General features: G+C 32.9%; 1 protein-coding gene across 2 annotated transcripts in view; it reads right to left on the reverse strand.

Annotated features, from left to right (window-relative positions):
* Nucleotides 1–24,494, reverse strand: part of SOS1 (SOS Ras/Rac guanine nucleotide exchange factor 1) — a 157,834-nt gene that overhangs the window by 4,937 nt on the left and 128,403 nt on the right. The window contains exons 16-21 of one of the 2 annotated variants that reach the window (XM_003758337.4): nt 20,136–20,298; nt 17,110–17,227; nt 12,512–12,684; nt 11,527–11,643; nt 7,653–7,917; nt 1,468–1,512 (exon numbers count right to left, since the gene is read on the reverse strand). In XM_003758337.4, the coding sequence (XP_003758385.1) occupies nt 1,468–1,512; nt 7,653–7,917; nt 11,527–11,643; nt 12,512–12,684; nt 17,110–17,227; nt 20,136–20,298 (881 nt within the window). The remainder of the gene's footprint in view (nt 1–1,467; nt 1,513–7,652; nt 7,918–11,526; nt 11,644–12,511; nt 12,685–17,109; nt 17,228–20,135; nt 20,299–24,494) is intronic. The other variant, XM_003758336.4, reaches the window with a different exon arrangement.

Consider the following 24,494-nt stretch of genomic DNA (forward strand, 5'->3'; position numbering starts at 1 on the left):
AACATCAACTACACCAAAAAGTAGTTAATTTGGTAAAAAAAAAAAATTTTTTTTTGGTAAATTGAGATAAAAAACATAAAACTTTTAATAAGAACCAAATTGACTAAAATTATGAGTCAAGTAAATAGAGACTTGAGAAAAGCAGGGTGATAAAGGGAGAGGAACACTGGATTGTGTTCACTGGTTTCTTATTTGGGCACTTCCACAGGTTGTATGACCCAAAATAAACTGAGAGTCTTAGTTTATTTTCAGACTAAGAGGTTGGATTAGATAATTTTCATGGTCCTTTCTAACCATAAAAATTTCATGATTTTCCATAAGCAATCATATTTGTTAGTATTCTAGTATTCAAAGTTAAACATTTAATATTGACAGCTACATTTCATCACTTATGTTTTCTTAGAAACCATCAAATTTAATAATTTATTTAAAACTAAGACTTGACTCATTAAGCCATACGGCTTAATATAGGTGTCTGTGTTTATAATTTTGTCCACGTCACAATCTTTCTTGGGTATCAATTTTCCTAGCTGCAAAATTAAGATATGAGACTAGATGATCTTTAAACTCCTTTTCAGAGTCTGGAGAAAGTCTACATACATTTGATTATGTTAGTTGATTTATTGATGTGTCAGTTGTCTTAACATAAAAATTATAAGTGGCATAGAATTTTTGTAGTGATTATAATTTAGGATTTGCATTTTAAATGTTATTTAACTAAAACATGAAAAAAAAATTACAAATAAATACAGATTTAAGTTTTTCTTAAAATAAATTGGTTTTTTTTTAAAGCTAGATAGAATATTGGATTCTATAGAGAGTCTAGAAGTATACTGTGCTATATATTTTCTAAGGGACCTTTAAAAAGGTCTCAGGGACCTTAATTTCATCCCCTGTAAAATATGTCTTTTTAAAAGGCATTTTCATATTATCTTCTTTATCCTCATTATAATTTGGGGATGAAGTAAGGGTTGTTGTCAGTTTCACATTTTAATGAAGGGAAAATGAAAACATGCAAACATTAAAACCCAGGTATTTAAATGGTAGATTTGGAATTATAACCCAGTTCTAGGGCAGTGATCATATGACTAAACTTTGTTACCTTATCTTAGCACAATTTGGTTTAATTAGTGATGAATGACTTTTAGTCATTTTTTTTCCCTTTCAAAATAGAGTATACAAATTCATTGAAAAGTCTGTACTTTACAAATAAAAGTAATTACATATAATATGTCCCTTTAAGATTTTTCTTTTAAATGAAATTTTCATAGAAATGATAGTAATACTGAAGAAAATTATCTATGATCAAGGGTAAAAGAATAGGGGAAGGCCTCACTTAAAAGATGTTCTAAGTCAGGTACCACTGCTGCAGACTCAAGGAAAGTTTGAGCAGGAAAAGTTATATTTGGTTTGAGTTCTAAAGCCATAGCAAGTATTATAGGTGAGACTTAAACCAGATATACTAACTTGGGCCATGGGGCAGTGTAACTTGGATAAAGATGGTATCGCTGCCTGTAAAAGGAAACAAGAAAAACGAGATTTTTTTTTTTTTGCTGAAATTTGTCAAAAATTCTATTATTGCTCATCTTAAATAATGTAATATTAGACCAAAGTACAAACATATGTATCCAAAATATTAAACCTTGTTTTCTTGGATTAAAAAAAGGAGGGGCAGCTAGGTGGCACAGTGGATAGAGCACCAGCCCTGAAGTCAGGAGGACATGAGTTCAAATCTGGCCTCAGATACGTAATACTGCCCAGCTGTGTGACCCTGGGCAAGTCACTTAACCCCCAATTGCCTCAGCAAAAAAAAAAAAAAGAATTAAAAAAGGAACAAAACTGAACCAATATATTAACATTTTGGTATCATTGCCACTTTTATGAAATGTATCCAGGATTAAGGCAAAAAATCCTTTATCCTGCCAATGGACTAAAGGGAAATAAAACACTTAGTGTAATCTATTCACAGCTATTATAGGGATATAGTCATGAGGTCATGCTTCAGTCTTTGGAGGGAAAAAAAAAACAAATCTCCAAAGATACTCTCTATATTCTTATTTTTGTTCATAACCATTATCATGCAATTTGCAAAAATTGAATGTTTAGATTTACCCTTTAAATCATATGTGATTGTGATCCTACTGAACAATCTTTAAATTTGGCTTTAAAAGACACATGAACATGGGCTTTTGTTAATTTCTATAAAATTAGATAAAGACTTAATAGTTAAAACAGAGTTAATGATGTGTTAGTGACTTTTCCCTGACAATATGAAAAATCCATTGAAAATTCTATACTTTACAAATAAAAGTAATATATTTAATTTATTCCTTTAATATATTGCTTCTAAAATGAAATTTTCATATAAACGATAGTAATATTGAAGTAAATCATTTATGATCAAGGGTAAACAAACAGGGGAAGGCTTCACTTAAAGGCTTCACTTCTCTAAACCAGATACCACAGCTACCAAACTAAAGGAAAATTTGAGTAAGAAAATGAGAAATTCATTAGTACAAATCTCATGGCATCTTGATAGCACCATAATTAGAACCCTGAAAATTCTCAAGTCAATTTTTAAAGCTTTAACTGAATGGATCTTTAAAAGATGGTGAGATTTTTTTTTTTTGGTTTAAAACAATGAAGCAATTGACAATATATAGGATGATTTGAATTAATTGTTAAAAATTACTGAAACAATTGGACTGTTTTGTATTATTTTGATTTTAGTCATTTCATTATTTGAACCCCTGTATTGTATTAATTCCAATTTTTAAAAAAGTAATAACCTGAGTTTATAAAGATGAGTGTTTCCATAGGCTTTCTTTTTAAAATTCTTTTCAGCTCAACTGGATACTCTTAAATATATGCTGATGCATTTCTTCTCATTTCAATGATTTTTCCCTTCAAGATGCTCAAGAACTACAAATTTTAATTTTAAAAACTATTCTTCTTTTGAAGTAGGTACAAAGCTGATGCTGTTTTCTTAATCTAAGAACTCTGCCAGCACATGGAGCACTTTACTAGGCAGGAGGCACTGAAATGAAACCAAAATATTGCCCATGCCTACAAGGGACCTGCTGTTGTTCATAAAAAATACTATACAAACAAAATAAAATTTTAAATATAGCAAACTTATTCTGGAAAAATCTGGAGAAATAGCTGATTTTTTATTTAATTTTATTACCTGATAGCTGCTGTTAAAGTGGCCTTAGAATTATAAATGCTTTTAGGGAAGAGGTGTTAGAACTGTTATTATCATGCAATCATTAAATGAAATTGTTGGTAATGATTTGGGAGTTAAATCCACTTAAAATGATCACTATCTCTCTAAATTTATCAGAGACAACTTACATTGACCAGGAGTACCTGAAAAAAGCTTCTCCAGAAGTGTTCTACCTATAAATACCTGAAGTATGACTGCTTAGCAAGAAAGCTCTGATGAGTTTAGAACTCTTCTAATATCTTCTAATAGAATAAAAACCTTACTGACCCAGACTAAGCAGAGAAAAAAAAAACAGTTTAAATTAACTAAAGTTTCAAATTATAGAAGATTTAAAAAAAGAAATAACTCATTACTTTCATTTCTATTTACTTAAATTAGTAAATATCATGATTAATGAACAAATAAAATCTGTATATTACACAAATTATTCATCATGTAAACTAGAAGTTATTAAGCTGCTTGATGATGCTTAAAAAGTTAGTTCTCATATATTGAACTACTTGCCATTTAGGGGACGGGATGAGGGAAGGAGGGGGAAATTGGAATATAAGATTTTGCAAGGGGCTGATGTTGAAGAATTGTTCATGCATATGTTTTGAAAAATAAAAAGTTTTAATAAAGGAAAAAAAAGTTTGTTCTCAAGTATTTGAAAAAACCTGATTATCAAGTATTTAAACAAGATTGCAATGGAAATGTTTAAAAGTATTTGGACTTTCTTTGAAATGCTTTGCTAAACACAAGAATACAAGCTTACCTTATGTTCAGATAACAAATTAGGATGATTGTACCACAGAAAAATATTTTAAATGAACGCACACATATAATTGAGTCAACTATCAACTGATTTAAGTTCTTGACTATATTTGCTGTCCTGCGAATCAACCTGTCCAAAAATGGGAAGGGCTAGTTGTATCAGAAGGTTGGCCTACAGGAAATGATTCATATTAAACTGTTAGCATTGTAAATGTACGCTTTTTTTTTTCTTACTTTTATTATTATTTTTTTATTATAGCTTTTTATTTACAAGATATATGCATGGGTATTTTTTCAGCATTGACAATTGTAAAACCTTTTGTTCCAATTTTTCCCCTCCTTCCCCCTCTCCCCCAGATGGCAAGTTGACCAATACATGTTAAATATGTTAAAGAATAAGTTAAATACAATACATGTATACATGTCCATACAGTTATTTTCCTGTACAAAAAGAATCGGACTTTGAAACAGTGTACAATTAACCTGTGAAGGAAATAAAAAATGCAGGCCGACAAAAATAGAGGGATTGGGAATTCTATGTAATGTAAATGTACTCTTTATTTAACATCTATTAAGGAGAAAAACTACTGGGGAAGCTAAACTAGATTCATCCTTTTATGTTCACTATAAAAGAAACCAGAAGACATAAGAATGGTACAGCTAAATTGAATGATGGCTTGAAGACAAATGAAATAGTCAATTTAGAAAATAAGTAATACTAGATATCTTTTCTTGGGACATGTACTCATCTATTAACAATGAGCATGAAAATTACAGTACCAATGTTCATTGTAGAGAATTTAGAGAAATTCTAAAAAGGACAATAAAAATTTCCAAAATAAGTGAACTTATACCTTGATTCCTCATAATTTTCAATGTGAAAATAGGGAAAGAAGCCACATACTATGTTGAAATTATGAAAAATATCTTTAAGAAGGCATGGATATACTGAGCAACAAATGAAGTTATTTAAAAAAGAAACATGAAACTCAAGTCATCTTAATAGATAGAAATTGAGTGGTTAGTGATTCCAGAATCCTTTACTTGTAGCCAGGTCACTTATCTGATTTGGGCAAAGGTCAAGACAAAAACTAGATAAGAAATTATCAAGGGAGAAGGTTGTGGAATCACAAGAGTTTAACCTGACCTGTTTAATAAGATTCTACTGGGGGAAAACAAAGGCATTAATGTTATAGAGAGAATTTTTAATTGATGAAAACCGTAATCATAAAAAAGGAGCTGAAATTAGTCATAAACTGTCTCAGACTTACTGAAGTAGTGAGAGACAGGAACCAAAGTACCTTGGACTGACTACAGGCATTTTGTAGAGTGATGGAAGACTGTGTAAATGTAATTACATATAACAATAAAAACAAACTTCCTCATGACCCTTTGAAAGAATCAGGAAAATGTTTTATGATAATAGATTATACATGTAAGTAGGGTTTCCTCAAAGAAAATATAATAATGTAAGAGACAAGCTTATGTAGACAATTTTCAATATAGACCTCATCTTTATGATACCAAAATGGACATAAGAGGTATAGAAAATACAAGATCCTTTGTGTATGTATATATGTGTGTGTGTGTGTGTGTTTTATTTAAGGAAATATCTGATTCTTTGGGAAAAAATATATATCCTTGAATACTCTTCCTGGAGGGTGTCTTCTGAAAAATCCAAACAAAAGAATGAAAATGAGATTCTTTAAATAGGCTTTTCCCAGCCCAAGATGGCACTGTGCATGGCATTGTAATGTATACAGATTCTTGAAACACTAAAATCACAAAGAATCTGAGGGGGAATGAAAATGCATGATAGCTCTAGAAAATAAGAGAAAAAACCACCATGATGAGGAAGTACATGACCAACAATGGAGACAGGTTAAACATGCAGCCAAAAGAGCCATAAGAAAGACTCTGTGATAGAATGGCACTCACTCCCTCCTATGTTACAGGAACAAAAGCAAGACCTTTAGAACTTTGAGCTTCTTTGGAGGACTTAAGGGAAAATGGAGAAAAATCACATGAGAAAAAGGTTGTTCTTTGCATCAGTAAAGGAAACAGTCATACCAATGAAACTATTGATTGAACAAAATTCAAAATAAGTCTGTGTTATTTCCCTCCTCCTTTCTTCCTCCCCCTTCCCCCCAGGGTGAGGGAATTAAAAACATTCAAACCCTAGAGATAAAGGCAGAATGATGGTAGTTAGGCCAATATTTGTTTTCTCTATAAGAACAGATTTCTAAAATGATAATGAAGCAAGTGAAAAAATAATATTCATTATGCTATATTAGTTCATGTAAGTCTCTCCAGGCGTCTCTGAAATCATCCTGTTTATGATTTTATATATATATTTTGTAATATAAAGGCTTTATAATTATTGCAATAAAAATAAAGAGAGCTCACTTTTCTGAGTTTATTTAAACTACACTGAATGTTAAAAAAACAAAAGGAATCTTATGTTTTCCTTCTGGCTGTAAAGCAGTAGTTTTTCCAAAGGAACATTAAAAACAACCAAATTATGTAATGTAATTTAAAACTGCCAGGTTGCTGCACAATTTATCAGAAGAGGCCAAATCTCATTACAGTGATAATTTTTACAAAGCTCTTAGATGATTCTTTTGTTTTTATTAAACTGCAATTTCACTGTACTTAAGTTTGCTGGAGTTTGAAATGTCAGTCACATAGATCTTCACTATAACATCTATGCTACTATAATCTACTGATGGGAAAGTGACATTACTGGCGTATTCCATCTAATGTCATTAAGTGGTTCAGTGACATGAAGTGAAGTATGACTGAATCACTTTGGAATTGTAGGATGGATAAAAAAAATTAAATTTTGTTAATAGTTAAAAGGGGGAAGGATTAAATAAGAAATGAGTCACTATTCAGTTTCAACATATCTTAAGCTAGTCCAGTATAAAACTGGGATCTCATTTTCCTACAGAAACATAGATACATGGTCATTGAAGAATTTTAGAGAGAGGTTTGAAAACCTCTAGGAAATTACCATAGGAAATACTATATTCTAGGTAGGTAAAATGGTGTCTCCAAATATCTTCAGTTAGCAAACAGACATACATGGATGGATATTTTGTAAGTTTAAGTAATTAAGCTGAAGACCAGAAAGACAAGTTATATTTAACAAATACTGTAAGGGACTTGGTATTGGATTGACAAAAGGACTTTTTGTTCCAAAGGAATACTACTTAGGAACTATGCTTATTATAAAAATATTTTTATATATTATGTATATTTTCATATTATGTATACACACATTATATATAGCATTTAATATATTACATATTTATGTATATTTATATTAATAAATAACGTAGCAATGGTTTACATTATTTATGTAATGTAGGGGGTCCTATTGGGAACACTGGTATGATCATAGAATGTAGGCTACCACCTGAACTATATTATGGATGATATACAGACTATTACTGTAGGGTTTATTTAAGATTCATTAAGGATGTTGAATAAACTGTGAGACATGCTTATTTGACCATATTAAAAATAATAATTTATAAAACACTTTGAACATCTTAAAGGATTATATAAAAAACAGCTAGAGTTTCTCAAGCTTTTTTCATTACAAAAGAAAGTTTATCACTAATGAGTAATTTTTTAAGGACTTTAAAGAAATTGTCATTTTAGCACCTACTTGAGTGAAAAGGGCTTGAATGCTCAGAATCAAACACGCTGCCCACATCAGTGGTACTGGAAGCACCAGAAGCTGGAGGAGGTGTTAACGGGGTCCGTGGAGAATTAGGTGCTGATGCTGCACTTTCTGTTTCACTTTCAGGGATGCGGCTGTAACTGATCTTCCTTGGTTCCTGCTGCAGTGGTGTGGGGTGTCTCATGGTACCTGGTCTTGGGTTTGATGGACGAACACCAGGAGACTTGAGGGGATAACTATATTTTTTTGGCTGTAGACCCATCAAAAACAAACATGTTACTTTAATAAAGCACTACAAATATCTAAATAAACAACATGTAAAAACATCTTAATTCAATTGCAAAGCAGAATGAGAACTGGTCTGAAAGTCTCTGAAAGATTAATTACATATTTTGGATTGGTAATGAGAGACCAGGGATCTTCGAAGGATAGAAAGGTTAAGCCACAGAAATAATACCCTGGAGAAAATGGGACCACTTTATGCCAGTTTTGTTACAAGTGATGTCAGAAAATTAAAACAAAACAAAACAAAACAGGAGTTTTAAGTGTGTATGGACAAATTAAGGTCTACTTATATAGACAAATTCCAATATAGTAGAGTGAAAATACAGAACAAATTAGCAAAATCATATAAATTTGCTTAGGCAAATCTGAAAAATACTTTATTCCATTAGAATGAAGTCTTATACAACCTATGGGGAAAGGGATATTCTGGATAATCAAGTTTTTCAGATACCTTAAATAATAATTCCTTAATTATATGTATGTATGTGTGTTTGTGTGTGTGTATATATATAAAAAGCAACAAAATCTTTTGAATGTAATTTAACCTTTTTATTATGACTGAGGATTATCTAGATAGATATTATATACACATAGTACAAAACAAAATGATGCCCTAGATATTATGAAATGAATGGAAACTCTCTGTTGTTGTCTCTGTCTTCCGATCTCTCAAGTCAGGGCTGAGTGATCAATCATAAAGCACACCCACCCACATTTGTGAAGATGGAAACCAGGAATTGGGACAGGCGTTAAGGGTGTTCATTAAAGATTCTCTATTTCTTTCACTTTCCCTCTGATATGATTACAACTTTATCTTTCTTGATTTCAAGCTGTTAGTTGTCACTTCTGGCTTCTGTCAATATATTTGCCAGTTGTATCTCCTTCCTAACTTGATGTTTTTTAATCTATTTTAACTTTAAAAACCAGATAAGCCAGGCTGCCAGAACAGAATGGGGAATGAGAATAAATAAGTTTGAGTTTGAGACCTAATGGGTTTTTCTATGAGTAAAATAACATTCAGGGCAGTATTTTTTAAAGAGTTGTTGTTTCCAGTCATACAAAGCATGCTACAAATTGTATGGAACTTACACTTGTAATCTCAGGTGTGTGCAAGAGTGTGGTTCAATTGAATATAGTGTTCTATAATCTCACAAGCAAAGAAATTTTGAGAGCCATTAAATTAGTGATGACTTCATATCTCACTCAGAAGTCTTATATGCTTGCTTCCTTGTTGTTAACTGTATTTTGAAAATGTGAGGATGTTGAACATGAAATATGATTGTGTACAGACTTGAGTAGAGAATGGCAAGAAGTTTGAAAACAATGTGAACTATCTTCACAAAGAAAGTAAAATTTTTAGTCAAACATTTTCTGGGTTATTGTTTCATACTTTTATTCATTCTTTAATATAAAAATTTGATTCTTATACCTATTTTTTACTCTTTTTTTTTGTTGTAACTTAAGCAAAATAGTTTGTATTTGTTATTCTTTAAAAGATATAATCCAAATTCTGATTAAAGTTTTTGAACAAACAAAATCAATGGAGCCAAGATTAGAAGGGAAACAGAAAACTGGGGAAAAATTTTTTATATCCAAGATTTCTGATAAAGGCCCCATTTCTAAAATATATAGAGAATTGATTCAAATTTATAAGAATACAAGCCATTCCCCCAACTGATAAATGGCCAAAGGATATGAACAAATAATTTTCAGATGAAGAAATTAAAGTCATTTCTAATCATATAAAAATACTCTAAATAACTGTTGATTAGAAAAATGCAAATTAAGACAACTCTGAGATATCATTATATACCTTTCAGATTGGCTAGGATGACAGGAAAAGATGATGATAAATGTTGGAGAGGATGTGGGAAAAATTTGGACACTGATACATTGTTGATGGAGTTATGGACTGATTCAACCATTCTGGAGAGCAATTTGGAACTGTGCTCAAAGGCTGTGCATACTTTTTGATCCAGCAGTAATCTCTACTGGTCTGTATCCCAAAGATTTCATAAAAAAGGAAAAGGACCTATATGTACAAAAATGTTTGTAGAAGCCCTTTTTGTAGTGGCAAGGAAATGAAAACTGAGTGGATGCCAATCACTGGCTGAATAAGTTATGATATATGAATGTAAAGGAATTGTTCTATATTATAGAACATTATGTAGGATATTATATATTATAGAATTTATAAGAAATGATGGAGAGACTTCCATGAACTGATGCTAAGTGAAGTGAGTAGAACCCAGAGAACATTGTATAGAGCAACAATAAGATTATGTGATGATCAACTATGATGGACTTAGCTCTTTTCAACAATGAGGCGATTCAGGGCAATTCCAATAATGTTGTGATAGAGCCATCTGTATCCAGAGAGGACTCTGGAGACTGAATGTGGATCATAGCATAGTATTTTCACCTATGTTGTTGTTTGTTTGTGTTTTTTCCTTTCTAATTTTTTTTCCCTTTTGATCTTATTTTTCTTGAGTGGAATGATAAATGTGGAACTTTGTTCACAAAAATTGTACATGTTTAATCTATATTGGATTACTTGCTGTCTAGTGAAAATACTATGTTGTGATCCATATTCAGTCTCCATAGTCCTCTCTGAATGCAGCTGACTCTCTCCATCATAAGATTATTGAAACTGCCCTGAATCACCTCACAACTGAAAAGAGCTAAGTCCATCAGAATTAATCATCATATAATCTTGCTGTTGCTGTGTACAATATTCTCTTGATTCTACTCATTTCACTTAGCATCAATTCATGGAAGTCTCTCCAGGCCTTTCTGAAATCAGCCTGCTCAACATTTCTTATGGAACACTAATTTTCCATTACACTCACATATCAAAACTTCTTCAACCATTCTCCATCTGATGAGCATCCATTCAGTTTCCAGTTCCTTCCTCCTACAAAAAGGGCTTCTATAAACTTTTTTTTGCACATGTGGGTCCTTTTACCTTTTTAATGATCTCTTTGGGATAAAAATCAGTAGAGACACTGCTGGATCAAAGGGTGTGTATGTATGTGAAGAGTTTGATAGCTCTTTGGGCATATTTCCAAATTCTGCATGTATTTTGAAAAATAAAAGGCTATTACTTTTAAAAAAGATACAATTCAGTGAATCTGTTACTTTGATGATTTGTCTATCAAATTAATCTTTGTCCAGAACAATGGGAATAGTGCCACAAATGTGTGAAAAGACCTGCCTGTCACATTTTCAATAATAAAACCTGTTATTTCTGCCAACTTGATCTTTCTTACTATCTAATCTTCAGCTTCTTAAAATGTGGCTTGTGTTTCCATATGGGGTCTCGTAATTAAATGTAGGGGATTACAAAATTATGATTTATTATTAGTAAATGTTTGATTTGTACACCGATTTTATATAGTTATATACCTGGGGTCATGTAACAATTTTTGGGACGAAAAAAGGTTGTGAATGGAAAAAAAATTTAAGAAGCCCTGATCTAATCTATCTGTTTGAAAACACAGCCATTATATATGATACAGAGAAATATTATTTAAAATGTTTCGAATTCTGAGTAGATTTTTATCTGCATGCTTACAAATCTCGGTAGAGGCTTAGGGTTTCTTGGTTCAATTTCCAGTGACTTGTTGAAAAGATAATCTGTGAATTCTTTTTCCATGCTATTTCCCATTGGATTCAAATTTTCAAAGAATCTCTGGAATATAAAAAGATGAAAAAAGGGTACTACTAGGTTTTTCATGAACTAATGAAATTTGTGAAAATAATTTAAGAAAGTATTTTAAACTTAAGACTGAATATTGAATAATTGGAAGAAAAATTTTATTTTTCTAACATCCTCCATTCTCCTCTCCCCCAAAGAAAATACTCCCATAAAAAGCTGACAAATCAATTTTCATCATGGAATTACAAAATTTCAGAATTGCAAAGGATTTCAGTGGCAGTCTGATATAATGTGTACTTGAAAAAGAATTCTCATATCCAACAAATAATCAGTCAGGTTTTTCTTTAAGACCTCAAATGAGGGGGAAACCATTCCCTCTCTAGGGAGCCCATTATACTTTCAAATAACTCTGTTAGAAAGTTTTTCTTTACAAACCTAAATTCATATCCTTGAAGCTTCAACCCACTGTCTCTACCTTTGGCCTCCATGGCCAAGCAGAAAAAAAATCTAGTTCATCTTTCACATGGTAGCCCTTCAAATATTATTTGTAACAGACAATTATTAGTTCCTTCAATTGATCCTCAGAAAGCTGATGAACTCAAAGGCCTTCACTAATCTGTTGCCTTCCTCTGGATCTCTTTTACATTATCATCATGTCCTTTCTAAAGATATTATACTTAAAACTGAACATAACACTCCATATGTTACTCTGGAGTTGTGGCTATAAAAATAAATGTGATTTAGCTTCTTCCAATACAGTTAAGTAAAGCAACAACAAAGTAAAAAGCTTTGCTACACTGTCTGATATTTAAAACAATGCTTAAACATTATTCAGCAGTCATTCTCCTCCTCCCCCCCCCAACTTAACCAAAAATATTCATCTCCAAATAAATTAACTTACTTTGATATCAGATTCTACTCGCAAACAATATGGTTGATTTTGGTACTGCTGTATCTCTCCTGTTATTTCTGCAACTTTTCTTCTTTTGCTAAAGTTTATGAGTTCTTTTCCATGTCTTTTCAAAACCTCAGGATTGCCTTCTTCCGTTTTCAAGATATTTGTCAAATAAATCCCTAAAAGATATAATGAAATATTTCAGGAAAAAAATCAGATAAAATTATACTTTTTCTGGTACCATTCCACCATTACTAAACATATCATAAATAACAATGATATTAGTTACTAATAACAAAACACTGTACTAGATTGGGGGAAGACATAAAGCAATTCAGTAATAGTCCTTGCTTACACAAGGCTTATAATCTAGCAGGTCTACGCATGTGTAGGAACATATTTCATACATACTATAAAATATTTAGAGTATGGAATAGAATATAAAAGAAAATATGCCAGCTAAAAAGTGATGTGTACAGGTAAGAATACTGGAAAAGAACTCTGGAAGAGATAGCATTTGAACTGAGAACTAGTAGTACAACAAAAAGAGGAAAAAACATTCTAGGCCAAGGGAAAAATCACATGTTGAATTACCAAAAATTTCTTGCTAATCCAATTTGTGAAATCATGTCCTGAAAACATCTTAAACTCAACATATCCAAAACAGAACTCGGGCTGTTTACTCCTTTCCAAACTTCTCAATTTTCAATGCTTGTCATTTCATCTTTACACCATCTCTCGAATGGCCTCTTTTCCCCTCTGATACTGCCAGATCTCTAATGTGGGCCCTCGTCACCTCAAGTCAGGACCATTATAAGAGCCTGCTAATTAGGTATACCTGCCTGCAGTCTCTCTTCATTCCAACCTACCTTCCTTGAGCCACTAAAGCACAGGCCGATGCCATCTTCCTACTAAAAAAACTTCAATAGCTTCCTTTTAATTCTAGGATCCATCTGACCTTCAGAGTCCTTCATAATTGAATTCCCCCTCTCTGCCAATCTTCTTATACCTTAAGCATCCCTACACCATCCTCCATACTCTACAGTCGGTCATTCAGTGTCTTTAGCAAAACACTCCATTTGTTGACTACAGGCATTTTCATTAACCTTGACCTCCCTGCTCTACCCATTCCTGGAGTGTTCTCCTTCCTCATCTATCTCCCAGTTTCCTTAAAATTTGCTAAAATTCCACCTTCTATAGGAGAACATTCCAGATCCCTCTTTATTTTATCACCTTTGTTCTCTTGCATATCTCCTATTTATCCTGAACATATTTGCTTGTATATAGTTGTTTGCATGTTGTTTTCCCTATTCCCCACTGACTTCCTTTAAAAAAAAAACGGTCTATATTTTGACCTTCTTTATATCCCTAGCTTAGCATACTGCCTTGTACATAGCACACATTTAACAAATGCTTTTTGACTGGAGATTTTTTGGATAATCACTCCCCAAAAAAAGATTTAAAAAAGCTTCTTTGCAGACAGATCTAAATCTCATAAAATGAAGTAGAATAGCAAGTTCACATTTGTCAATATATCATCAGTTATGATAGAAAAGCCAAACAATTTTTTCACATCAAAAACTATTACTTTTTTAACCATAATAGTGATTTTGTCAAAAGAAACAAGAGTAATCCAAAGTCTAAGGCCTATTTTAAAAGGGAAGACAGATATATAGAAGCTTCCAAGAGGGTCGACTAGGATTGTGGCTTATTATATAGATCCTGAAGGGAAGGGGGACTTGATCTGTGCATGTAGAGCAGTCTCTTCCCCCATAACTGTTAGTCAAAGATATATAAGCACAGTCAAATGCTCAAATAAATCCAGATAGTCTATCCTATATGCTATCATCCTAGGTAAGAATATCTGAGAAGGGAACATTGATATCACTACCACAGTTTAATTATATGGTGATCAAAGTCTAGACCAACAGTAGGATTAAAAAAAAAAGGGGAATGAACTTGGAAGAATTATGAAAAAATAATGAAGAGGATTGGGGACTGTTGGATTGAGGGGGGGGGAATGGTAGTATCTTTCATAGATATTAAAGTCTAGATGGAGAATTGGTTTTTGAGATGTAATAAATTCAGTTTAAGACAAATGAGTTTGAGATATGGGAGGACATCCAGGTAGAGAATATGGGTGCTAGGCTGAAATGAAGGAGAAAGGAAAAGAACATCCAGAAATATAGGAAAAAAAAAACCCAGGACATCTTGGTGTCAGGGAAGTTAAGTGGGGAAAGACTTGAAGAAGGAGGAGGTATTCAAAACTGTCAAATACTAAGAAGGAGTCAAGAAGTACTAGAAAAGACTATTGTTACTTGATTATCAAATAGTCATTGATATAGCCATTAATAAAAAAAAAATCATTTGATACGAACAAATAATTAAAAAAAAATAATTGCAAAGTACTTATAATCAAGTTGAAAGAATGCTCTAAATCACTAATAAGAGAAATGGAAATCAAAACAACCCTGAGGTTTAACCTCATCATACCCTAGAAATTGGTTAGGATGACAAAAATGGCAGTCCTTAATATAGTAGAATAATAGGAAGACAAACATATTGTTGGAGGAGCTGTGAAATGGCAAAAGCATTTTAGAAAGAAATTTGGAATTATGCAAATAAAATAACTAAGATGTTCATATCTGTTGATCACAGTCCATTAATGGACTTATACTCCAAAGAAGCCATTGATAAGAATAGACTCTTACATATAACAAGTTATTTATAGCAGCACTTCTAAGGCAAACAATTAGAAATAAAGGAGATGGCTCATCAATTTAATAGCTAAACAAAATGTGGTAAATGAATCAAATGGATTATCACTTTGGTATAAGAAATAATGTGTGTGATAAATACAAAGAAGCATGGGAAAAGTGTATATCAGTGTAAATAAAAAGAACTATGCACCAAAAAATAAATAAATAAATAAATAAAAGTGAATGTGACAAAACACTCAAGATCAAGCATGATTTGAATGAAATAATATGAGAAATCACCCCTAACTTAATCCTTGGTAGAGGTTCACAAGCATTACACATATTTTTGGACTTTTTCAATGTATCAACCAATCAATTACTGACTTTTTTTTCCTCTGTGAAATAAAAGGATCCTGACATAACTATGATGATTTAAGGAAAAAGAAGACATCAATAGAAGCAGAGCTAAAAAGGCAGAGTAAATGTAGGGACTTGTTTGAGTTTTCCTCCAAATCCCTCCAAATTCTTTTAAATAGTGACTAAACAAATTCTGGAGCATCAGAACTCATAAAAAGTGGGAAGTGAAGCTATTTTCCAGCCCAAGAAAACTTAAGATAGTCAGCAGAAAAGATGTGTTGTACCAAGTGAGAATGGAGCACAGACCAGCACAGGCCATGCTATCACACCAGGAATAGGCTTTGGAAGCTAATGAATCAACAGTAGCTGCTTCCAGAGGTCTCACCCCATAGATGGTAAGGGTCAAACAACAGGAAGGAGCTTATGGGGTTCTCTTTGCTAGCATCGAGGCAGGACTCTGTTGCTTTGCTCATACTCTGAATCTGAATCGCAATCCCAGGGCAAGGAGGAGTACTAGCACACTGGAACTTGCAGACTCAGTGGGACAGGACAGAAAAGAATGCTTGTAGTCATTCACAGACCAGTGAACATATCTCTCATATTATAACACTTTGGAAGAACTAAAAACTTACAGGTCTCTAGAAGTATCTCTGAAAACAGCTGCACAAAATCCCTGAAGCTTGAGACAATACACCCTTCACCTGGAAACAGAGTCCAACTTTGACAGAGTTAAAAGTTAAGTAATAGGCTGAGAAAATGAGCAAACAGGAAAAAGGTTTTGACCATAGAAAGTTACTATAGTGACAAAGAAAATCAAAATACACACTCAGAAGATTAACAAAGTCAAAGCTCCTACATCCAAAACCTCCAAGAAAAAAAAAATTGTCCTGAGGCCATGGAAGAGATCAAAAAGGAATTTGAAAATGATGTAAGAGAGGTACAGAAGATATCAATAAAGGCCTTTAAAAAAAAAAAAAAAGGTAGTCGCTAGTGCTTGAGATAGGAGTTTTGAAAGTAAGAGTGATGTTTACTGTGGTAAAGTCAGATGATAGATTTTCAGTGCAAGGGGATCTTAGGAGGTCATCTGGTTTAAAACCCCTCATAATTCAGATGAAATAGGGACTCAGTGAGATTAACTGATTTACTCAAAGTCACAGAATTTATAATTGACAGAGCTGAGAGTTGAACTCAGGTTCTCTTAAACTAAATTCAAGTCAACTTCCATTGTACCAGATGGCCAGAACAAATTAGAGAAGTTGAGGTGAGAAAAAATAAGTAGTCAGCATAATTACTATTTTGGAAAGTTAGGAAGCAGGAGTATCATGGTTTTTAGATAGATCTACACATATTAATAAAAAGAGACCAGAAGAAGACTGTATAAGATAAAATAGAGAATAAATTTGTTTATACACACACACACAAACACTTTAACAAAATAAGGTCTTAAATACATTCTGCTATTTTCTACATGTCTATCACTTGTTTCAAAATAACTACTTTGTCCAAAAACATATTGACAATTCAATTAAAAATATAAATAGTACTTACCAAAGAAAGGCACACATGGTGGATTAATAGACCTGAGTTTTGCCAAATATTTTTTATAGTGATCTTCACTCAGTTCATGAGCTTCCTCTAGAATTTTCTTTTGGCGACTTGGAATTTGCTAAAAGAAAATAAATATTTATGAAGCTCATGTTCACACATGAATTTACAAATTTTGCAAAAAATACATAAAAGTAAATACATATTGTTATTGTAACCAAAGAGTGTGCAAAATGAAAACCAACACATTTAACTTCTCATGAAATTAGTGTTGTACTAATGTTACCCTGGGAATGTATATATACAACAATTTGATCCAAGGCATATAAGGCTAGTTTCATAGCCTTAGGTACCACTCTCTTCCCTGCCATACTAAATTGTAAACTGAATAAATTAATGGATGAAAAAGCATTTATTAGGCACCTAGCATATGCCAAAGACTTCTAAGAGCCATGACTACAAATAGAAAAACACAACATGCCTTCAAAGACCACACATAATAGAAGATAATAGAAGAAGATAATACATAAGTATTAAAGTTTAGCTGCAAGGTAAAGGTAACTACATGGTATTGACAATCCAAACTACTTGTATTCTAGTCCCTTTTCCATTGCTTACTGCATTGGAATTTCCCCATCAATAATCTTGAGATAATGCTTGCATAGTGCTTGGCATAGTATTGAGCATATAATAAATAGTTGTTCCTTTCCCTTCCCTTTTAAAAAAGAAAAATCAGGCAATCTCCTAAGTTTGTGATAAGTTTGTTTGGGATATTATTGAAATGGAAGATATTAAACACAACAATAAATCCATTATATTAAGTTTCAGTTCTCGTATACTCCAAAATACTAGGATAAATAATTTCATGTATATGATAGATTATATACATCATATATGTATATATACACATATATGTATATGCTTTTTCTTCAATTTTTGTTTAACTTTTCTATGTACTTCCTTTCCTTTTCAACATATAAGAAAAGGAAACATTAATATTTTTTTAAATAGATACTAAAATAGTGTTCTAAGAAAAGATGATAGTTTTAAAGATCCTCTCAGTAGGATGGAGAAAATGAAGTTCCATAGGATAGGGAACTAGGAAAGCATACAGGGAGCACTTCCAGCAGACTATAGTTGGAGTTGGAAGGCACTTGAGAGAGGTCAACTAATTCAATTAATCCCAGAATAACAATTTCCCCTAATAGTAACATAACCAACAAATGGTCATGTCATCTGGCTTTTGTCTAAAGATTTATCGCAAGAAGACATTACTGACTTTCATGGCAACATATTTTACTTTTGGATAACACTTTTTAGGAAGTTTTTCCTTTTATCAAACCACATAATGTCTTTTTGCCATTTCCACTAATAGATTTCCTTGTGGGTACTGTAGAGAGCAAGTTTCCTTTCTTTTCCATGTGACAGTGCTTGAAATTCTTAAAGGCAGTTATCATATCGTATGTTGAGTTTTTTTTTTTTCCTAAGCTAAACAACCCTAATTCCTTTATCTGATTCTTATATAACATGGACTTGAGATCCTTCACTATCCTGGTTACCCACCAGATATATCCTTTCTGAAATGTGGAGTTCACTACTGAATATTATTCTCCAGATGTGTTCTGACAAAATAAAGACTCTCACCACTAGATTCTGGGCAATATCCTTCCCTATTCTTTAATATGTCATTATTTTATAATCATTCAACTATATAGGAAAAGTGGGAGAAAATATATAAATGTGTGTGCACAAAAAAATGTATATATATTAAATAAAAATATATAAACATCAACTTTCTTTCCTCCTGCTACTATTAAATAATATATTCCAAATATGTTCTGTGTTCTCTCTTTAAAAAATAGTGATACCTTTTGTTCTTATCTAACAGTCATTTCCAAACATTTATCTCCTTACGTAGTTTACGTTCTTAGATATATAAAACTCTAGGCTATTGAGAGTTCAGTTATATCTGATTTTTGCTTCTATCTTTTGTTAGTCTAATTTATTTTTTCCTAGTACAAAATAAGTTTGATGTTTATTCCTTTGTAACCTAGGTCTAGAATTGGTATTTGTGGGATTGCTTTATATTCTGCTGGTTTTGAAAAATATTAATTATATTAAATAATTTTGTTATTGGTTTTGTCTGGTTTTGTAAGTAAATCATTCATGTCATTTGCAAATAGGAATAATTTTGACTTTTTTTTTTGGGGGGGGGGCTACTGTTTATCCTTTAATGTCATTTCTGCTGTCTTAGTGCTATGGTTAGCATTTCTTTTTTTTTTTCTTTTAAATAATGGTTTTAATTTTTCCTAATTACATGTTAAAGCTATTTTAAACATTTTTTTCCCCTAATTTTTGAGTTCCAAATGCTGTCCTTCCTTCCTCTCCAATCTCCTTGAGGAGGCAAACATTTTGATATAGATTGTACATATGCAGTTATACAAAATTAGCCATGTTGCAAAAGAGAACACAGACCCCCATCCCCGCCACCTCCCTCCCAAAAAATGAGAAAGAAAAAAAACAGGAAAAAAAAATAACATAGGTTTTAGAGGCAGTATACAAGGACATTCTAGATCTTTCTGAAGAACAGTGACATCAATTGTGTAACACAGGAGACACTGGAAAAGGACTACCCAGCATGGTGTGCCTGCATCAAAGATGGTGGTGTACTCTTTAAGTGAAGTAGAAGTGAAGTAGTAGTTTAAAGTAGTAAAGAAATGTGAGATGCACAAATATAGACACATTTCTAATCCAGATGTTCAAGTGGACTATTTGTGCCTGATTTATGGTAGAGTCCTTCCAGATTGTTATTGGTCTGATCAGCCTGTTAGGCACACTGTACATTGACTCCAACACAGTGATATTACTTTGGTCCTCTCTGAGAATGAAGGACAACCAACCAAACAACTAACCAGATTAAGATATTTAAGATTATATATTGAATCCACCAGTGAAAGTTAGATAAGTGCATTTTAAAAATAAAAATATAGGTAAAATATATCAATCAAAAATATTTTCTAAAAATGTACCTCAAACGTGTGGTCCAGTCTATAAACAGGTGATGAATTCATGGCACTGACAACCTCAAGTACACCATTAAAGTTGTTCAGTTCTTGAAAGACTTGAAGAATCTCAATTATTCGGCTCACCACAGCTACTCTTTCCTCTAGGTTTTCTGCTTCTACAATACACCTGAGTATGGAAAGAAGAATTAAAAAAAAAATTTTTTTTACCTCATAAATTTGAGTTTTTAGTAGTAGAAAATTAAGTTACAGCCTTAAGAATTATAGCTTAATTGTGGAAGTATAGATTCTTAAGTGACAGAATAATAATAATTAGATGTTATATTAATACTAATTACTATACAATATAATAAATGGAATTATTAAATTTAATACTTCAAATATTTCAGTGGATCTAGGACTTCATTAATAAGACTACTCTCTCCAATCATCCATAACAAAATTCACTCCATACATTCCTTTGCAGGTTTTACCACTTCAAAAAGAGGTATTTAACACTTTATTGGTATCAATAGATGCCTTGCTTATGCCTTGCTCTGGGTACAATTCCCTTTTTGCTCACACAATTCTTTTTTTTTTTTTTTTTTTTGCTGTTGTTGAGGCAATTGGGATTAAGTGACTTGCCCAAGGTCACACAGCTAGGAAGTGTTAAGTGTCTGAGGCCACATTTGAACTCAGGCCCTCCTGACTTCAGGGCTGGTGCTCTATCTAATACACCAACTAGCTACCCTTGTTCACACAATTGTTAAAAGATGCTGTTTGTTACTTCTTACATGCACAGTTCATCTCTAGTACCATTCTGTAGCTCAGTTAAGTCCACTAGACACCTCCTCATGGTCCTTTGGTTATAATTTTGATTCTTGGAAGATCATGGTGTTCTATAATTTGTTATCAAATAGCATTACCAGAAGAAGACAGTTAAAACATGGATTAAGGAAGCGGCTAGATAGCACAGTGGATAAAAGCTCTGACCCTGCAGTCAGGAGGACCTGAGTTCAAATTCAGTCATAGATACTTAATACTTGATAGCTGTGTGACCCTGGACAAGCCACTTAATCCCAATTGCCTTAACAACCTCTCCCCACCCCCAAACAAACAAACAAAGGCCTGAAAACAGATGATGTGGGGAATGGGTGGATCAGGAATAGCTTAACCTCACTGAAAATGGTACACAATTTAAAAAAACACAATCTAGACTATTTTCTTCATTTTGCTCAGTCTACTTGTAGTGCTTCATCAAGATAAATACACTAATAAACAAGCTCAATTGACTTCTCCAACCATTTACATGTCATAATTTGAGTAATTGACCTTTTTCATCTACGTTCTCCCCTAAATAGACATATAAAGCAATTTCTTTTGAGTACTCATGAATTTTCTCAAGAAGATTCTATAGTAATCTGAGGCTTGATACATTCTGGACAATATAATTCATCTCATCATTTACAGGCAATCTTTTCTTTTGGATTCTGCACTGGACAGCCTCCATGTCAGAGCTGAACATTTTTGGTAAACATTAGTTTGCTTGATTACTTTGGATATAAGACTAATGAAAAAAGTTCTTTTTTGACATAGTGGCTAAGGAATATCATACAATTTTTACATATGTATAAGACATAATTTAATGGAAGGTCAATGAAGACCAATTTTTTTAAATATCAAAAAAATTAAGAATGACTAGGATCTTGTATTTTCTATACCATTCCACTTAATTTGGAAACTACAAAGATATAGCTTACTATAGAAAATAGTGCATTAAAGCATTGCCTCTTTTTCTCATACAACTCCTGTTCTTTGTCCACAATATAACCTCTAATTCTTCAGTTTCTCAGTTCTCTCCCAGGCAATCACTCCTGGACTAGCTATATTCTTTTTCTTTCTAACCTGATCCTTTGATGAACCAGTTCAACGCTATAGCATCTTCTTGAGTTCCTTAACCCCTTATCATATTGCTAATCTTTCCTTGCAAAGTTAGCTCAGCTTTGAATCTCTCAGTATCAATCGTCTTTGCTCTCATACATGTGCTGCTGAAGATGAAAAAAAAATCATTAAATTGAACTGATAAAAATTGGTAATAATAATAATACATATTATATTATCCAGAATTGTAACCTGCAAATTGATGTCTTTTACATTTCCCCAACTAATTAACTAACACAACTGTCCTCTTCCTTTACTCTTCTGTCACTTAGATGCTTTCTGCCACTATCTCGTCCTTGACCCTCACCTCACAAGAAAAGGTAAACCTTTTTCCTTACTACTAAGCCTTCAAAGTGAACACATTCAATCCCATCTTTTTTAGCAGATTGCCCACTCTATTAACATTACTCTCATATATCTTGTCTATTGGTTGCTTCTCTACTGCCTCTAAACATGCTTATGTTGCCCCTTTACTTAAAAAGCACTCACTTGAATCTATTCCTGTTAAATATTATCCCATTGCTCTTCTGCCTTTTGTGGCTAAAAATCTTGAAAAGGACAATTAGAAAAGGTACTTCCATGTCTTCTCCTCTTACTCTTTTCTTAACTCTCTACAGTCTGACTTCCAAATTCATTATTCAATAGAAACTGCTTTCTCCAAAGTTATCAATGATTTTTTAATTGACAAATCTAGTAGCCATTCCTCAAACCTCATCCTTGACAGTGTTGATAATTCTGTTCTTATTACTCTTTCTCTGTTTTTTTTTTTTTAATTATAACTTTTTATTGACAGAACCCATGCCTGGGTAATTTTTTACAACATTATCCCTTGCACTCACTTCTGTTCCAACTTTTCCCCTCCTTCTCTCCCTCCCCTCCCCCAGAAGGCAAGCAGTCCTATACATGTTAAATATGTCACAGCATATCCTAGATACAATATATGTGTGCAGAACTGAATAGTTCCCTTGTTGTACAGGACGAAATGGATTCAGAAGGTAAAAATAACCCGGGGAGAAAAACAAAAATGCAAACAGTTTACATTCATTTCCCAGTGTTCTTTCTTTGGGTGTAGCTGCTTCTGTTCATCATTGATTAATTGAAACTGTCTTTCTCTAAGTTTTAAGGACACTACTCTCGATTTTCCTCTTCCTATTTCTTCTCAGTTTCTACCTGTTTCTTTTCAGTCTCCTTTGTTGGATATGAACTATGAATGGACTTTCTTTTCTATACTATTACAGTTAAGAATCTTATCAGCTTGATTTGAATTATCTTGATGTTGATGACTCTCAAATCTATTTGCCTAGCCCAAATTTTGCTGGTGAACTCCCATCTCTAATTGCTTTTCTGACATCTTAAACTATATTTCATCAACGTCTTAAACTAAATTTGTTCAAAATCGAATTCATTATCTTTCCTTTCAGATTCTTCCCTTTTCCATGCTTTCTTATCACAAACTGTGGGGCAGCACTATTTTCCAAGTTCTTTAGGCCTGAAATTAAGGTGTCATTCTTGACTCCTTACTCTTACCCCCTTCCGTCTTTCATCCAATCTGTTGCCTTCATAGCATCACCTGTATGGACCCCCTTCTCTCCTATGATATTGTCACCACTCTGGTGCAGATTGGTATTACCTCATGTTTGGACCATTTTAATAGCCTACCTGTTGGTCTCTCTGCTACAGGTCTCTCCCTATTCTAATTTATCCTTCTCTTAGCTGTCAAAGTGACCTCCCTAAATGCAGGTCTGACCACATCATTTCCCCTCTTGCCCCCTGAATCAATAAACTCCAGCAGCTCTTTATTATCTCCAGGCCAAATATAAAATCTTTTGTCTGGTATTCATGGCTTTTCTTCCCACTTTTCAGTTACTTGCCTCCTCAAAGTATTTTTTAATCCAAGGGCACACAATAGGTGCTTAAAAAGTATATGGTAAACTGAGTTGAATTAAGATTATACATATTATCTATTTTAATTGTTCTTATGTTGCTTGGCTTATATTCCATTTTCATGGAATATACCTTGGTGCTTTGTTTAGGTTTGTCTACTCTGTTAAAACAAAATTTATCAATGAAAGGATTGCCCAATGGGGCACCTTCAATGTGCTATAAGGATTCACATGGGAGCAGTGGAATGGTTCACCTCTTTTTCCTTCAACCTCACCACATGAAGACTTTTGGAATACTTTGGCAACTGTGTAAAGAAGAATCAGGGGAGACACTGAAAGCAGAGAAACCAGCTTGGAAGGCATTGCAAGTCGTCCACAAGAGACAGCAAGGTGCTAAAGTAGGGTGGTAGCCATGTGAGCAGAACAAAGCAAAATATTTTAGACAAAACACCAAGACTGGGCAAATGATACCCATAAGATATCTCTGTGGGGATAGGGTAAAGAAAAGGAATGAATTGAGGATACTTTCAAGATTTCAAACCTGAGTGATAGAAGGATAATG

The sequence above is a fragment of the Sarcophilus harrisii genome, chromosome 2, assembly GCF_902635505.1.
Source record: "Sarcophilus harrisii chromosome 2, mSarHar1.11, whole genome shotgun sequence".
NCBI classification, from domain to species: Eukaryota; Metazoa; Chordata; class Mammalia; order Dasyuromorphia; family Dasyuridae; genus Sarcophilus; species Sarcophilus harrisii.